Source organism: Geotrypetes seraphini, chromosome 8, assembly GCF_902459505.1.
Source record: "Geotrypetes seraphini chromosome 8, aGeoSer1.1, whole genome shotgun sequence".
In the NCBI taxonomy this organism is placed as follows: domain Eukaryota; kingdom Metazoa; phylum Chordata; class Amphibia; order Gymnophiona; family Dermophiidae; genus Geotrypetes; species Geotrypetes seraphini.
The window spans coordinates 51,155,006-51,169,907 of record NC_047091.1 but is presented as its reverse complement, the minus strand read 5'-3'; the positions used below and the strand labels follow the sequence as shown (position 1 = coordinate 51,169,907).

Below are 14,902 nucleotides of genomic sequence, written 5' to 3'. Positions count from 1 at the left end.
AAACTGGAATGCTCTTCTGGAGTCTGTTGTAGGGGAAAACATCCTCCAGGGATTCAAGACAAAGTTAGACAAGTTCCTACTAAACCGGAACGTACGCAGGTGAGGCTGGACTCATTTAGAGCACTGGTCAAGCATTGCCATGTCCTTTTTGAGGTACGGTGACCAGTACTGTACACAGTATTCCAGATGCGGGCGCACCATAGCCCGGTACATCCTGCCACTGTACCGGGCTATGGTGCGCCCGCATCTGGAATACTGTGTACAGTACTGGTCACCGTACTTCAAAAAGGACATGGCAATGCTTGAGGGAGTCCAGAGAAGAGCAACTAAACTGATTAAGGGTATGGAAAACCTTACATACACTGACAGACTGAAGAAGCTGGGGCTGTTCTCCCTGGAAAAGCGGAGACTCAGAGGAAATATGATAGAGACCTTCAAGATCCTAAGGGGCATCGAAAAGGTTGACAAGGACAGATTTTTCAATTTGAAAGAAACCACAGGAACAAGAGGACACTCGATGAAATTGAAGGGGGACAGGTTTAGAACAAACGCAAGGAAATTCTTTTTCACACAGAGGGTGGTGGACACATGGAACACCCTTCCAGAGGCCGTGATAGGAAATAGCACAGTAAAGGGTTTCAAGGAAGACCTGGATAGGTTCCTAGAGGACAAAGGGATTGAGGGGTACAGATAAGAGCAGTGGAAGGTTTAGAGATAAGTGTAGAGGTAGGTATAAAATTAGTCAGGGACCGATGCTCAGGCAATATGCCTGATGGGCCGCCGCGTGAGCGGACCGCTGGGCGGGATGGACCTCTGGTCTGCCCCGGCGGAGGCGACTACTTATGTTCTTATGGTCTTATGTTCTTATGGTCTTTGACCAGAGGGCTGCCGTGTGAGCGGACTACCATGATGGACCACTGGTCTGACCCAGCAGCGGCAATTCTTATGTTCTTGTGCCTCATCCGGCCAATGCAGTTCTTAATAGAAACAAGTAATATGGTCATACCTTTTCAAACCAAAAATAAGTCTGACAGTGGTATTCTGAATAGTTCTCAGTCTGGAAAGATTTTTCTGATTACCAGTCAAATAAATGATATTACAATAGTCCAAATGGCTTAGTACCAAAGACTGTTCTAACAATTTAAATGCTGAGAAATCAAAATAAGATCTGAGTGTGCGTAACTTCCAAATAATGTGGAAGCATTTACCAACTACAATACCAACTTGGTCACTCATTGTTAGATTTTGGTCAAAGGTAACACCCAAGATCTTAATGGTTGGTTGAGTCCGATATTGTACAGTATTTAGAGTAAAGGCAGTCTCTAAATTATCTAGGCTGGCAGTGGCAAGAAAAATTTTTGTTTTATCAGAATTAAGCTTTAATCTAAATTCTGTCATCGATCCTTCTATTGAATCGAATGCTTCCCTTATAATATGCACAGTCTTAGCAACTGAAGAGGGATAGGGGATTATGATGGTAATGTCATCCGCTTGACAGAACAATTTTATCAAGTTTAATGATTATTTGATATCGCCTATTGTAATACCAAGTGATTATACAAAATATTTAAAATCAGTAATTTACAGTGATACTTGTAAACCAGCACCCCTAGTTTTCTGTGGTATATTTGCATAAATTGAATGGATTTAGAGCATTGCGCTCGACATCCAGGGGTGGCTGGTTCAAATCCCATTCCTGGTCTCTGTGATCTTGATGAGGTCATTTAACCCTCCACTTCCTCAGGTACAAAATGGAGAAATTAGCTATTTAATTTAGCGTTGGAACCTCTCCTCTCTGCTATCCGACAATGCCCAACAATAACAGGAATTGAAACCACTTATTGTCATATCAAATTAGCAGCATACGCTGATGATGTCCTTCTCTTTATCCGAGATCCTGTTGCTTCCCTTCCCTCACTCGTTAATATTGTCTCTCATTACTCCAAGCTTTCTGGATACTCAGTTAACTGGGAAAAATCAGAAATTTTCCCTCTTAATGATCTCATTTACCCCTCAGATCTCGCCCAATTTCCCTTCACGTGGTCACACGGAGCTGTAAAATACTTGGGAGTGTTAATACATAAAGATCCGATTCAAACTCAAGATCTAAACATATCTAAAATTAAAAGTTTAGTTCTTAACACCCTGTCTCGTTGGTCTCCACTCTTCCTTTCATGGTGGGGCAGAATAGCTTCTATCAAAATGACCCTTACTCCTCAGATAAACTATACCCTCTCAATGCTTCCCTCCTTATGCAAGAAGAAATTTTTTCATTGGTTGAATAAGAAAATATCTGACTTTGTGTGGAATAACAAAAAACCTCGTATTGCTCTCGACAAGCTGAAAGCCTCTAAAATTAATGGGGGTTTGAATGTACCAGATTTTCATTTTTATTATATCGCATCATTGGCCAAATATGGAGCCTATTGGATTATTAACCCTAGTACCCAAGACTCACCAACCTGGTTTGACCTGGAACGGTTTTTATGTGCACCATTACATGTTTCATGCTTGTTGACGGTGCCAGTGCCCAAACTTTTGAGAAAATACTCCTTATTGAGTGCAACGCAGCATGCCCTTCATATACTAGACGTAATCGCAGAGATTTCAATTAAAGACAGTCCACTCTTGTCCATTTGGAATAACCCCAAAATCCAAATCAATAGTAAATCTCTTTCATGGAAAAGGTGGCAGCGGGCTGGTTTGTGGTCTCTCCATCAGATAACCACTCTCACTTCGTTTGTTCCCTTTGTCACAATTTGCTCTACTTACTCATTGTCTCCTTCTGCTTACTCACAGTGGCTTTCTCTTACTAAGACGTTATCTTCTATGTCTATACGCTTTGATTATATGACATCCATTCACACTTTGTATCACTGGTCCACATTGGCTATATCAAAAGGTAAAGCGATATCTCTCTTCTATAGTATTCTAAGAGATCACTCTTTCACATTTTCCTCTCATTCCATGAAACATTGGGAATCTATGCTGACAACCTCACTTACTGATGTTGACTGGGAACTCTTCTGGTCATCGACAAACCGACCTCTTTTATCATCCAGAGTCTCACAATCAATGTTCTTCATTATGTGGAATGCGGTATGGACACCCTTTCGGATGTGGAAAGCTAACCTAAAACAAGACTCTATATGTTGGAATTGTATGAAAGAAGCTGGGACTCTTGATCACATGCTTTTCCACTGTGCTAAAGTTCGTTCCTTTTGGACATGCATTTGGGACACCATAAAGTCTATTACCAATTGTTCAGAAAAAATTTCCTTTGACATTATAATTCTCCGATCTCAACACCCTTGTTTTACACAGTCTAACTGTCCTCCTAAACTCATTGATGCAATGTTTGTGACTGCCCTTATGCACATCTTGAAAAATTGGAAGTCCTCTTCATTACTAAACTATACCTTTTGGTGGAATTCTTTGAGCATGTATCATAAATTTGAATCATATGCTTATGAAAAGAAAAATATAATTCGACTTTCCAAAAGTTTGACACAATGTAAATCACCCTGGAAATTCCTAGACTCATATGTTCAATCTATTTCATAGACACTCCTCTCTTCTTCTTCTTCTTTTTCTTTACCTTCATCTTTTTCCTCATTTTATTCTTTTTCTTTCTTCCTTCAATTTCTGTTTCCTCTTATCTTTTCTTTTATTATCTTTTCATGAACAGTCCTAGTACTTTAGATCTTTTAAAACGATTCAATTCTACATTGCACAATATAACTGAATATTTGTTATACTAAATGTTTTGTTTTATTTTTTGATACCCTGTACTTGAACTGTTTCTTATATTTTTTCAAAAAACTCAATAAAAAATATTGAACTTAAAAAAAAAAAAAAGGACTTACTTGCTAATTTACTTTCCTTTAATGCCTCTGGACTGGCTCAGAGAACTGATGGGTTATGCATCAACAGGTGAAGACTGATAATTCTGATTCTTGAGTGAGCCAATAAGGACCCTGCACAACCCCTAATAGAATCAGCAGAAACCTCTCAAAGCAAGAAAAGAAACACTTTTGCATTTAAGCTACTATTCATATCCCCATTTATTCATTTATATATTTCCATTGCCATAAAATTCTTGAATTAACAAACAACCACTCCCTAAAGAGCATAAGACAGACGAGAACAAATCTTTCTCGCACCGCTGTTAAAGATTCAGGCGAGAACTGGGCTAATCCAGAGGGACTAAAGGAAAGTAAATTAGCAGGTAAGACCTAATTTATCCTTCCTTAGTGTCCCTCCAGACTGGCCCAGATAACCAATGGGAAATAACAAGTAGTACCATTCAGGGGAGGAAACCAGAAAGCCCTGCAGCCAGAACATACTGTCCAAAAATCACTTCCTGCCTAGCTTGAACATCAGCTCTGTAATGTTATACAAAGGAATGCAATGAAGACCAAACTGCTGTTTGACAAATGTCTACTGGAGGAACCAAAGAATGCTCAGCCCAGGTAGATGCTTGACCTCTGGTGGTATGCACCTGAAGCTTTTCTGAAGCTAAATGGCCCGCAAGAATGTAAGCATGCAATAGTAGCCTTAGATGCTGCCAACCCATTTTGACCGCCTCCTAACTGGACAAAAAGATGATCCGAACGGGTGAAACTATTCTGTCCAATGAATATACTCTCCGAACATCCAACTTAGGCAGTCTGTAGACAAGCCTGAGGTGGGCAAGGGCCCCAGCTAGTTTAAATAAAACGTCGTCAACACTTTAGGAAGAAAGAAAGGAACCATAGATAGACCACTTTTTCCCTAGAAAGCTGGAGAAAAGACTCTAAACCATTTCACTGACTTGTAAACAGTTTCACTGAGTGAAAACAGCACAGACAAAAACCGAAAAAGATAATGTATAAAAAGGAACAGAGAGCGGATTCTGATCAAGGCAGGGGGCAGCAACCGCTGTGCTGATTTCTGTCTTGCTTCCTCAGAATGTGCCTGATTCAGAATCAATCTGTATTGATTTATGGAGCATTTATGTATACTTAAAACTGTATTTACTCTGATTTTTGTGTACTTAAAAGGAAGGAAAACATTAGATTTACTATTATTGTTGAAATTCTGTGTTTTCTATTTGTTGATGGGCAGAAGCACTGTTGACCAAGGCAGCTGGACTGACTCCAACACCTACTGATATTAGCCTTAAAAAAAATAGATATAGATCTATGGATCTATCTATCTATCTATCTATCTATCTATCTATCTATCTTTCGTATTTTGTTTTGAAGCTGATGTCAGAGTTGTTACATTTTTACTGATTACAATTTAAGCACTACACAGGGATGTTATGGTGAAAGGTAATAATGTAAAGTTTAGCAGTAAACATAAGTGGTCTTTATGTGTGTCAATATGGTGCTGTGTATGTCTAGTAGCACTATATAGGAAAAGCAGCAATAGAAGTATTGCCCACATAAGTGATGTGAGGTTGGGGGTTTTCTGTATTAATGTAACTGTTGGAAGGGAGTTGGTTTGTTAAAAAAGTTCTTCTCGTCTTCCTGTTGCTTTCTCTTTCTGCTTTGCATCAGTTTTTAAACTTTTCTGGTTTTTCTAGGGGAGTTAATATACGCCTGCTGCTTCATGAAGCTGAGTTCTATGGAATAACGCCATTAGGTAAGTCTGAGGAATTTGCAGCTCTCTTTCCATGGCTCCTGTACAGTATGTAACAAGCTTACCTTTGCTTTCCTTTAGTTCGGCGTTTGCAGCTGTGTGAAGACCTGGAGAGATCTTCCTGTGGGAGTGTTCTCTTCAATGGCTACCTGCCTCCTACAGGTATCGATGCTTCCTTTCCTGTAATTATATGTAAAAGGTTGCAGTCTCTTGTAGACAAAGGCCATCAGAAGCCTGGGGACACGGTACCTTTTACTGTGCCTGTGGACTGAAAATATGCTGATCCCTGGAGCATTTACACTGCCAGTGAGTTCTATATGACATTGGCAAACTGTGAATTTTAGCTTTCTGACGATATATTGCATTTGCTGTAGAGATTAAGTTTGAGATATTATAGAATATGCTATTTACCAGTAGATAGCTTCATGCTGGCTTTTAAAGGGTTAAAAAGAGAATTTTGCATTGTACAGGTTCTGATTAGATCTTGTCTTATTTCTTTGTCCTGTGTACTGGAAGACAAATTTGGAGGATTGGGAGAGAGAGCAGCCAAGGGTCACAGAATTTTATAAACTTAATGTTTATTGAACAAGGCCAAGCTAATAACATTCATGTCATCAACAATGATGTGAATCATTGGATTCAATTTTTTTTCCTTTAACAACTCAAACCAGCATCTGTGTAATGCCTTATCCTGGTGATCTTTATAGCTTCCATCTCTACCTCACCCTCTATATACTTTTGACCAATCAGTCCGTATACTAATACTAAGTATATTCTTGTATCCTGCATATACCATTACTAGTTCAATGCGGCTTACAACATAAAGTTTAAAACCTAGGCATTCCCAGGAAACATAAATCATTAATTGTTGAGACTTTCATTCCTATTTACAATAAACATTTTCTAAACAATCAAGTTTTCAAGTGTCACCTAATAACACATAATTTGTAGTAGTTTGAATATTTTCTTGAAGATCATTCCAGATCTTAGCTGCATTATATATGAACCCAGTCATTAAAAGCTGTTTATATTTCACTCTCCTCACATTGGGAAAGAACAAAAGCAATCTATTTTTTAAACAAAGAGAGTCTTGAAGGGAAGATCATACTACTATCATACTATATATTGTGGAATTTGCCCATATAAAATTTTAAATACAAAAATACATACTTTAAACAAAATCATAGTCTGCATGGGTGACCAATAGGACTTGATATATAAAGATAATAATAATAACAGTTTATATACCACAGGACCGTGAAGTTCTTTGAGGTTTACAAAGATTAAAAGATGGTACAAATAGATTGAGCTTAACAGCTCATGAGGTCAGTTATTGAGGAGAGAGAGTTGTACGGGTCAGCTGCCTAGATATTTCAGAAACAGATATGTTTTTAGGTGTTTCCTGAATTCCCCATAAGTGGTAGGCGTAAGTAATTGTTCTAGATCTTAAAGCTGTGTTATTTATCGTCCCTCCAGACCAGCACAAAAATGGATGGTTTATGCTCCTGCCAGCATGTAGAGACTGAGACACTGACTTTTGACATCAGTACAAGTGGGTTCTGCAGTCCCTCTTACAATCAGTCTTTTCTCAGTCTCCAGCAGGTGGCGTGGTCTGTGTGCAGTCTGTACTGAGGTTTGTTAAGGCCTGTTGGATCTGGTTAGTGAATCTTTCTTGTCCCTTTGTCAAGATTGAGCTTGGGGGACCCTCTCGGGGTGTCCTACCAACTTTGGAGGGGGTGTCGCACTAGGAAGGGTTGAGTCCCTCCCCTAATTTCTTCTACCTCCCCAGGATTTTTTTTTTTAATCTAGAGGAGCCTCAACTCTACGCCTTGCCACCAATACCGGCACCGACTATAGTTTAGAGTGCCTGTAGGGTCTGCTTATTTTCTTGATACAACTGGTTAGCTGTGAGAAGAAATAAAAAAGAGAAAAGACACGAGAAATAACAGGATCTTTGTACTGAGGAAAACAAAATGTCTGAGGCCACTGTTTTTTACACAGCGTTTCAAGTTTATTTAGGAATTTTATAAACCGCCCAATCGGTCTTCTAGGCGGAAAACATTACATTAAAAATATGTATGGGGTAACTATACATCCGTTAAAACAATAATCATTATTAAAAACATTTAAAAACAATACAAAACAAACGGGGAAAAAAAAAATGTAAAGAAGGGTAGAACTACAATTTATCAAGTAAAAGAGAGAACATATAGGGAAAGAACAATAAGGGAGGGAATAAAACTATGTAGCCCTAAAAAGGGCATTTAGGTAAAAGCATAAAGAAAAAGAAATGTTTTTAAATTTGTTTTAAAATGGTGAAGAGTTGATTCTTCATGTAAGTGGACTGGAATATTATTCCAAAGAGATGGAGCGCTGACAGAGAAAATGGTAGACATCATTGTGTTGATAATCTTCAAAGATGGAACAGATAACAGATTTTTAGAAGAAGATCTGAGAATCTTAGAAGAACTAAGGAATAAGAAGTTTATTAATGAATTCTGGTTGTTGTGTGTGGGTTCAGTCTCCTGCCACGGCTGCCTCTGTCCAACCACCTCAGTCTTCATCCAAGCGGCCCTGGGCGTCTTGGGACGAGGATTCTTTTTTGACTGATCAGTTTTCTCCAGATGAGGAATGGGATCTTGGGGAGAACCTTACAGATCCATCAGGGGGGCCTGATTATTTGGAGGGAGAATTGTTAAGAGGCACCAGTTGGCAAGAACACATCTGTTGTGCACATATTTCAACGGGAAGAGTTGCAGGAGCTCATTCTTCAGGTGTCTTCGGTTTTACACTTTGTAGAGGAAGCTAAGAACCCCCTCATGTTGTGGACCCTCTTCTTTCCCTATGCATCAGGATATTCGGGATGTAGTGCACTCTCAGTGGAAAGTTCCGGACATGCCTTTTCGCGTGACTCAGTCCATGGCAAGGCTCTACCCCATCTCTGATGGCGCTAGAAATACCTTTAAGTCTCCTGTGGTTGATGCGGTGGTATCAGCTATCGCTTGCAGACGTACCTTGACGGTTGAAGGCAGTTGGGCCCTGAGAGACCCTCAGGACCCTAAAATGGAGGATCTGCTTAAACGAAGTTTTGATGTTGCTGTTCCGGTCTGGAGGGGCGATAAATAAAGAAAGAGAAATTAGGTTCTTACTTGCTAATTTTCTTTCTTTTAGTCCCTCCATACAGACACAGAACCCCACCCTGTCGTGTTGTTCTGTGTTTTTCACGAAGAGTATGTCTTTTTTCTGCAGGTGTTGATTGTTGTTGAGGGAGTTACACAAGCAGTGGCATTTGGTTTGGCTGGTTTAGCTGGCGAACTATGGGACATTTGGTGAAGGTTCTTGTTTTAATCGGTATCCAACAGTGTTTTTCCTGGTCCTCATGGGCTAGGCTTATGTTTTATCTCCATGTGAGTGTGGAGTTGTATGTTCTGAATCAGCCAGGTTGATTTCAGCTTGGCTATTCGTAAAGACTGATTGTAAGAGGGACTACACTTGTACTGATGCCAAAAGTCAGTGTCTGTCTCCACCTGCTGGCAGAGAAGCGTAAACCATCCGTTTCTGTGCTGGTCTGGAGGGACTAAAAGAAAGAAAATTAGCAGGTAAGGACCTAATATCTCCTTTAATGACTGCGATTTCCTTATTAAAGAATCAGAACAGCAACATTACAATAATCCAGGTGACTAAGGATTAATGCTTGAACATAAAAATTGCCGCTGCTGGGTCAGACCAATGGTCCATCCTGCCCAGCAGTCCACTCACGAGGCGGCCCCTAGGCCAGTGCTCCAAATGAGTCCAGTCTCGCCAGTTTAGCATGAACTTGTCCAACTTTGTCTTGAAACCCTGGAGGGTGTTTTCCCCTATAACAGATTCCAGAAGAGTGTTCCAGTTTTCTACCACTCTCTGGGTGAAGAAGAACTTCCTTACGTTTGTATGGAATCTATCTCCTTTCAACTTTAGAGAGTGTCCTCTCGTTCTCCCTACCTTGGAGAGGGTGAACAGTCTGTCTTTCTCTACTAAGTCTATTCCCTTCAGTATTTTAAATGTTTCGATCATATCCCCTCGCAGTCTCACCGAACAACTGTCTTAAATAAATCAAGATCTCAATAGCAAATAATTTTCCTAAGGTAAAGCATATCCAATTGACAACTACCACAGAATGACAGAATTTTAATGAGTGCTTAAGTCTGATAGAAGGAAGAAGGATGTGAATGATGGTAAAAGTCTTAGGGATTCTCCAATCAAGTGAGAAAAGAGTTTGTCCTGCTTTTTCAGTGCTAACTTCACGCTAATAGAATCTTCTTTTATCTAGTGAGAGACTGTCCCTGTATAAATTACAGTAAAGCCCTTGTCATGATGTAGCTACACTGTGCAGTCTCTATGGTATTTATGGACTATGAAAATTGATGGTTAGAGTGATACTGAAAGGACTGTACCTAGTAAAATGACCTACAGCAGGCATTTTATCACTACCATGTTAGTCAGGAGAACTTAAGGAAAAACTGCTTGTGTGAGGGAAGCCACAGTTACAATGCTCCCTGGTATTCATTCTGGCAAAGCAGACATCTGTGGGTTGGGATGTCTGCTTTGACTTGCCACATGATGAATATGCATCTAGACTGAGAAGGATAATGTATTTCTTAGTATGTGGTGAGACATTCAGTAAATAAATGTGATAAATTTACGCCTAGAAGAATTCTGCACACAAAAATATTGAAAATTTTGCACACTTTGGGCTCCTTTTACAAAGCCACTATATTAATTCCTGGTGTGGCAAATGCGATGAAGCCCATAGGAATTGAATGGGCTTCTCTGCATTTGCTGCACAGGAATCAATACTGCAATTTTGTAAAAGGGAGCTCTTTATCTTTAACTTTCATGTGCAGCATTTCCCCATTATAAGGGCTGGCTTCTCACCACGCTCACCATCCAGGTATGAAATACCCCCACCTCCACAGCAGTTTCCTTCCTCAAGTTCCACCTTCTCCATTTCTCTCTTAGCTTCTATCCTATCCCCTGGTAATTTCATTCTCTAGCTTTTTCTTCCCCTTCTCCATAGTGAATACCTCAAACTTTTCTCCCTCTCATCCACCCATTCTTTTCATTTATTCTCTATCCCTAGTAGCACTCTATCATCTCTCAGCCTTCACTGCCCTTCCTATGTGGACCTCTGCTTTGTCCACCACCAAGGCTTTTTCCACCTCTCCCAGGCAAACCTCATCTTACTCTTCTCTGCCCCAGTCCCCAGAGCACACACATTCCATTCAGCTTTTGTCAGCCCTCCCCCCCCATGGTGCACCCATTCCCCACTTTTTCTAGCCCTCCATCTCATAACAGACAACACACACCATCTAACTTTTGCCAGTCCCTTATTCATGATGCTCGCACAAAATATCCCTTTTCACCAGCCCACCCACCCCTCCATGACTCATGCTTCAGCCACCATCCTCCTTTCTGCAGCCCTCAACCCCCTTCCCATAGTGAACATACATAGGTACCCTCCCCCCCTTTACCCACTGTTTTATCAGGTCTCTTCCTCTCCCCCTGCACTACACCTTTTTCAAGCCCATCTCCCTTTTACACATACCACTCCATCTTTTTTTTTTTTTTTTACAACTTCCACCCCTTCTACCTTGTGTATGTTTCTCTGGTTGCCTTCCATGCCAAATGCACTTCTTGTGGCACGGCAAGATGAGGAGCTGTGCTGCCACACATTGGGCTGCATTCTCTGCGTTTCTGGGTCCACACAGTTCAAAGGAACCACTGGGGTCAAGGTGGCAGAAAAAAGCAGAAACAACCCAATGCGTGGTTGTGCAGCTCCTCCTCTTGATGCGCTGGAATGATGCGTGTGCTGGGATGGAGACAACTGGAACAACTGGAAACCTGAACATTTATGCTGCAACAAAAGACTACCTGTACATGGAATTATATGCAAATTCTGCATTGCACATTTACAGAATTTCCCCAGGAGTAATAAATACTTTACGCAGTAAGTTCCATGCTATTTTGTTTTTGTTTATAGTATTTCCAGCCAAAAGGAGGAACCGGCACAGTGTGGCTGGATCCCAGATTATCACAGGACTGCTGAATTCCTCAGAAAGAGCACCAGTAAGGAGGAGCAACACCATGCCGCCAAACCTGGGGAATGCAGGGTTGCTTGGACGGCTGCTGGAAGACAGGATGGCTGGAGGAGCAGCTGGTATGTAGGCAATCATTATCTGGTCAGTTATGTGTTTAAAGTACAGCAAGAATAATAAAAAGTACATTATTTCTGCATTTGAGTCACAGACTGGTGAGTGTTGAGTGTCACCAACAGGGGGCAGCAGAAAGATGTCATATGTAATAACCCATGGCAACTAAGCAGTGATTGAAGACACCACAAGCCAACATAAAATGTTAAACTGCAACAGTTAAAAAACACACATATCAAGGTTAACTTGCAGTAATTTACCTTTTGTCCAGTACAGCTGTGTTTAAAATACAGCATTCTTTAGCGCCCCTCCAGACTGGCACAGAAACAAATGGGTTTTTTGTTCCTCTGCCAGCAGATGGAGACTGAGACATTGAGTTATCCCAGGACAAGCAGGCATGATATTCTCACATGTGGGTGACGTCATCTACGGAGCCCCGATGCGGAAGCATTTTCAAGCAAACTTGATTGAAGATTTAAGTTTGCTCTGCTGCTCCACGCATGCGTGCCTTCCTGCTCCACTAGGGGGTGCATCCCCTCGTGGTCTCCAGTTCAAAATTTTCCGCGAGCCTAGAAGACGTGTTTTTCAGGCTCTGCCCCAACTGCCTTCTAGCACCGCGATTTTTTTTCTTGTTTTTTTTTCACGATTAAGTCACTGTGCGCGAATTCCTTACCTTTTTACTTGATTCCTGCTTCGTTTTCAACGACCCGGAGGCTTCCGGGTCCCCGTGGCCGCGTGGCTAATCGAGCCGCGGCTACTTTCGATTTAATGTCCCGGCCTTTGACCGGCTTTAAAAAGTGCACCCGGTGCGAGCGGCTTCTTTCTCTCACAGACCCGCATCGCCGGTGCATCCTTTGTCTGGGGGCGACTCATCCAACCGACTCCTGCCCCCAGTGCGCTATTTTCCAAAACCGGGCCCTCCGCCGAAGAAAAGCCCGCATGGCGGATCTCTTCACCCCGGACCAACCCCCCACTTCGGCCTCGAGGTCGGCCCTGGCCTCGGCCCCGGCCCGGGCCTCGGCCCCGGCCTTGACCTCGGCCCCGGAAACCTCGGCATCGCCTCGAGACTCGACCCCGAAGTCCTCGGGACAACAGAAAGCCTCGGCTCCGGGTAAGTCCCCTCTTCCCTCTTCAGGTTCTGTAACAGCGAAGAAGCCAGCCTCGGGGACAACGGCGACGCATGGCGGAAGCCCCATGCTTACAGCCCCGTCTAAGCCCTCCAAGCCTTCGGGCCGTGCCTCCACCACACGGGAATACTCTGATACGAGGTCGCCCCCGGTGGAGCGCACAGAGGCAGGGGACATGTCTTCGATGCTGTCCGTGCCCGTCTTCCAGGACCTACTCCGAGCGATGATCACGTCGGAGCTGTCCGCTGCAATGGCCCAGTTTCAATCGGCCTCGACCTCGAATGTGCCAGACCAACCTGAGCCTCACACCGAACAACCTCGAGGAAAGGCGCGCAATCCTCGCCGCATCCCATCCTCCTCGGACTCCTCGCCGAGACGCCCGAGACGTTCCCCCTCCGCGCACCGCCGAGGGGCAAAACGTCGGGCTAGAACGACAGAAACCTCGAACCGCCGTACCTCCAAGAAGGCCCGAGGTTCACCAACCCTACGAGGCCGTTCTCCCACACCTCGTACAGGACCACTAAGGGTGGCTGAGTTATCACTCTCCAACCCGCGTATCCTCCGAACTCCCCCTCGGACGCATTCTCCGAGGGAGTCCGGATCGAGGTCACCAACTCGACATCGATCGGTACCCCTAACCCCGGCATCGTCTCCGAGGGGCTCCTCGAGACGCCGAAGATCGACAACCCCGGAACACTCTCACAGTGCTTCCCCAACCTCGGAGCATGGATCAGAGCATGAACCTCGATACTCGAGGGAAGCCTCCTTATCCTTCTCCACCCGGCGAAGGTCTCGTTCCCTGACCCCGCACGGGGCTCCGGGGACATCTCGCCCATCCTTCACTCGCTTTGTCCAAGACATGGGTCACGCATTGGACTTAGATCTCCAGTCCGACTCCAGATACTCTAAGGAGTACCTGGCGGAGCTGGATATGCCATCACTGCCCAGAGAGTCCCTTCGCTTACCACCTAACCCGGTACTCCAACAGGCCTTCTTCAGGAACCTGGAGACCCCCTACATGGTCACGGCCGTACCCTCCAAAATGGAGGCCAAGTACCGCACAGTACCTTATCCGGGATTCGAGCAACCACAGCTCTCCCACCAATCGCTGCTAGTGGAATCCTCCTTGAAAAAGGCTCACCCGTCCCGGGTCTCAGCAGCGGTACCCCCAGGCCGGGAAGGCCGAACCCTGGACAAGTTCGGCAGGAGACTATACCAAAACGCAATGATGGCCTCTAGGGTGCAAAGCTACACTTTCACCTTCACATCATACCTCAAACACCTCATTGGACTATTGAGAGCCTTTGAGACTGACCTACCGGCCTCCCGGCAGGAAACGTTCGGCCTGCTTTTAGAGTCCCTCTCCAACCTGCGCCTTCATCTATTCCACGCGGCCTACGATGGCTTCGAACTCTCCTCCAGAGAAGCAGCCTTCGCTATCGCCATGCGCCGACTAGCTTGGCTGCGCCTGGTCGACATGGACCCCAACTTACAGGACCGGTTAGCAAACCTCCCCTGCGTGGGAAAGGAATTGTTCGATGACACTATCGAGGCGGCGACAAAACGCCTCTCCGAACATGAACGCTCATTTGCCTCCCTTGTCCGGCAAAAGCCCAAACCGCCAGCGCCCAGGCCATACAGGGCCCCTCCGCGCCGCTACCCACAAAAGTCCACCCCTGCTTTCTCGCGGCCCCCACCCAGACGTCCGCAAGCCCATCACAGGGCCATGCCCAAGTCCCAACCGCCCGCGACCACCAAACCATCCCCGTCCTTTTGACGGGACAAGCGGAAGGGGGCGGGCCCCCTCCGCCATAGTCCCAAGCCGCCTTCCCATCGGAGGTCGACTCAAAGCCTTTTACCCTCGCTGGGAACAACTCACGACGGACGCATGGGTCCTTGGCGTGATCTCATCAGGGTACTCTCTCAACTTTCGGGCCATTCCCCCGGACAACCCCCCAAGGA

The 14,902-nt window shown here is 44.0% G+C and overlaps 1 protein-coding gene across 1 annotated transcript in view; it reads left to right on the top strand.

The window, feature by feature from the left end:
* Nucleotides 1-14,902, top strand: part of SHKBP1 (SH3KBP1 binding protein 1) — a 99,371-nt gene that overhangs the window by 7,800 nt on the left and 76,669 nt on the right. The window contains exons 5-7 of the mRNA XM_033956109.1: nt 5,570-5,628; nt 5,707-5,787; nt 11,645-11,821. Coding sequence (XP_033812000.1) covers nt 5,570-5,628; nt 5,707-5,787; nt 11,645-11,821 — 317 coding nt within the window. The remainder of the gene's footprint in view (nt 1-5,569; nt 5,629-5,706; nt 5,788-11,644; nt 11,822-14,902) is intronic.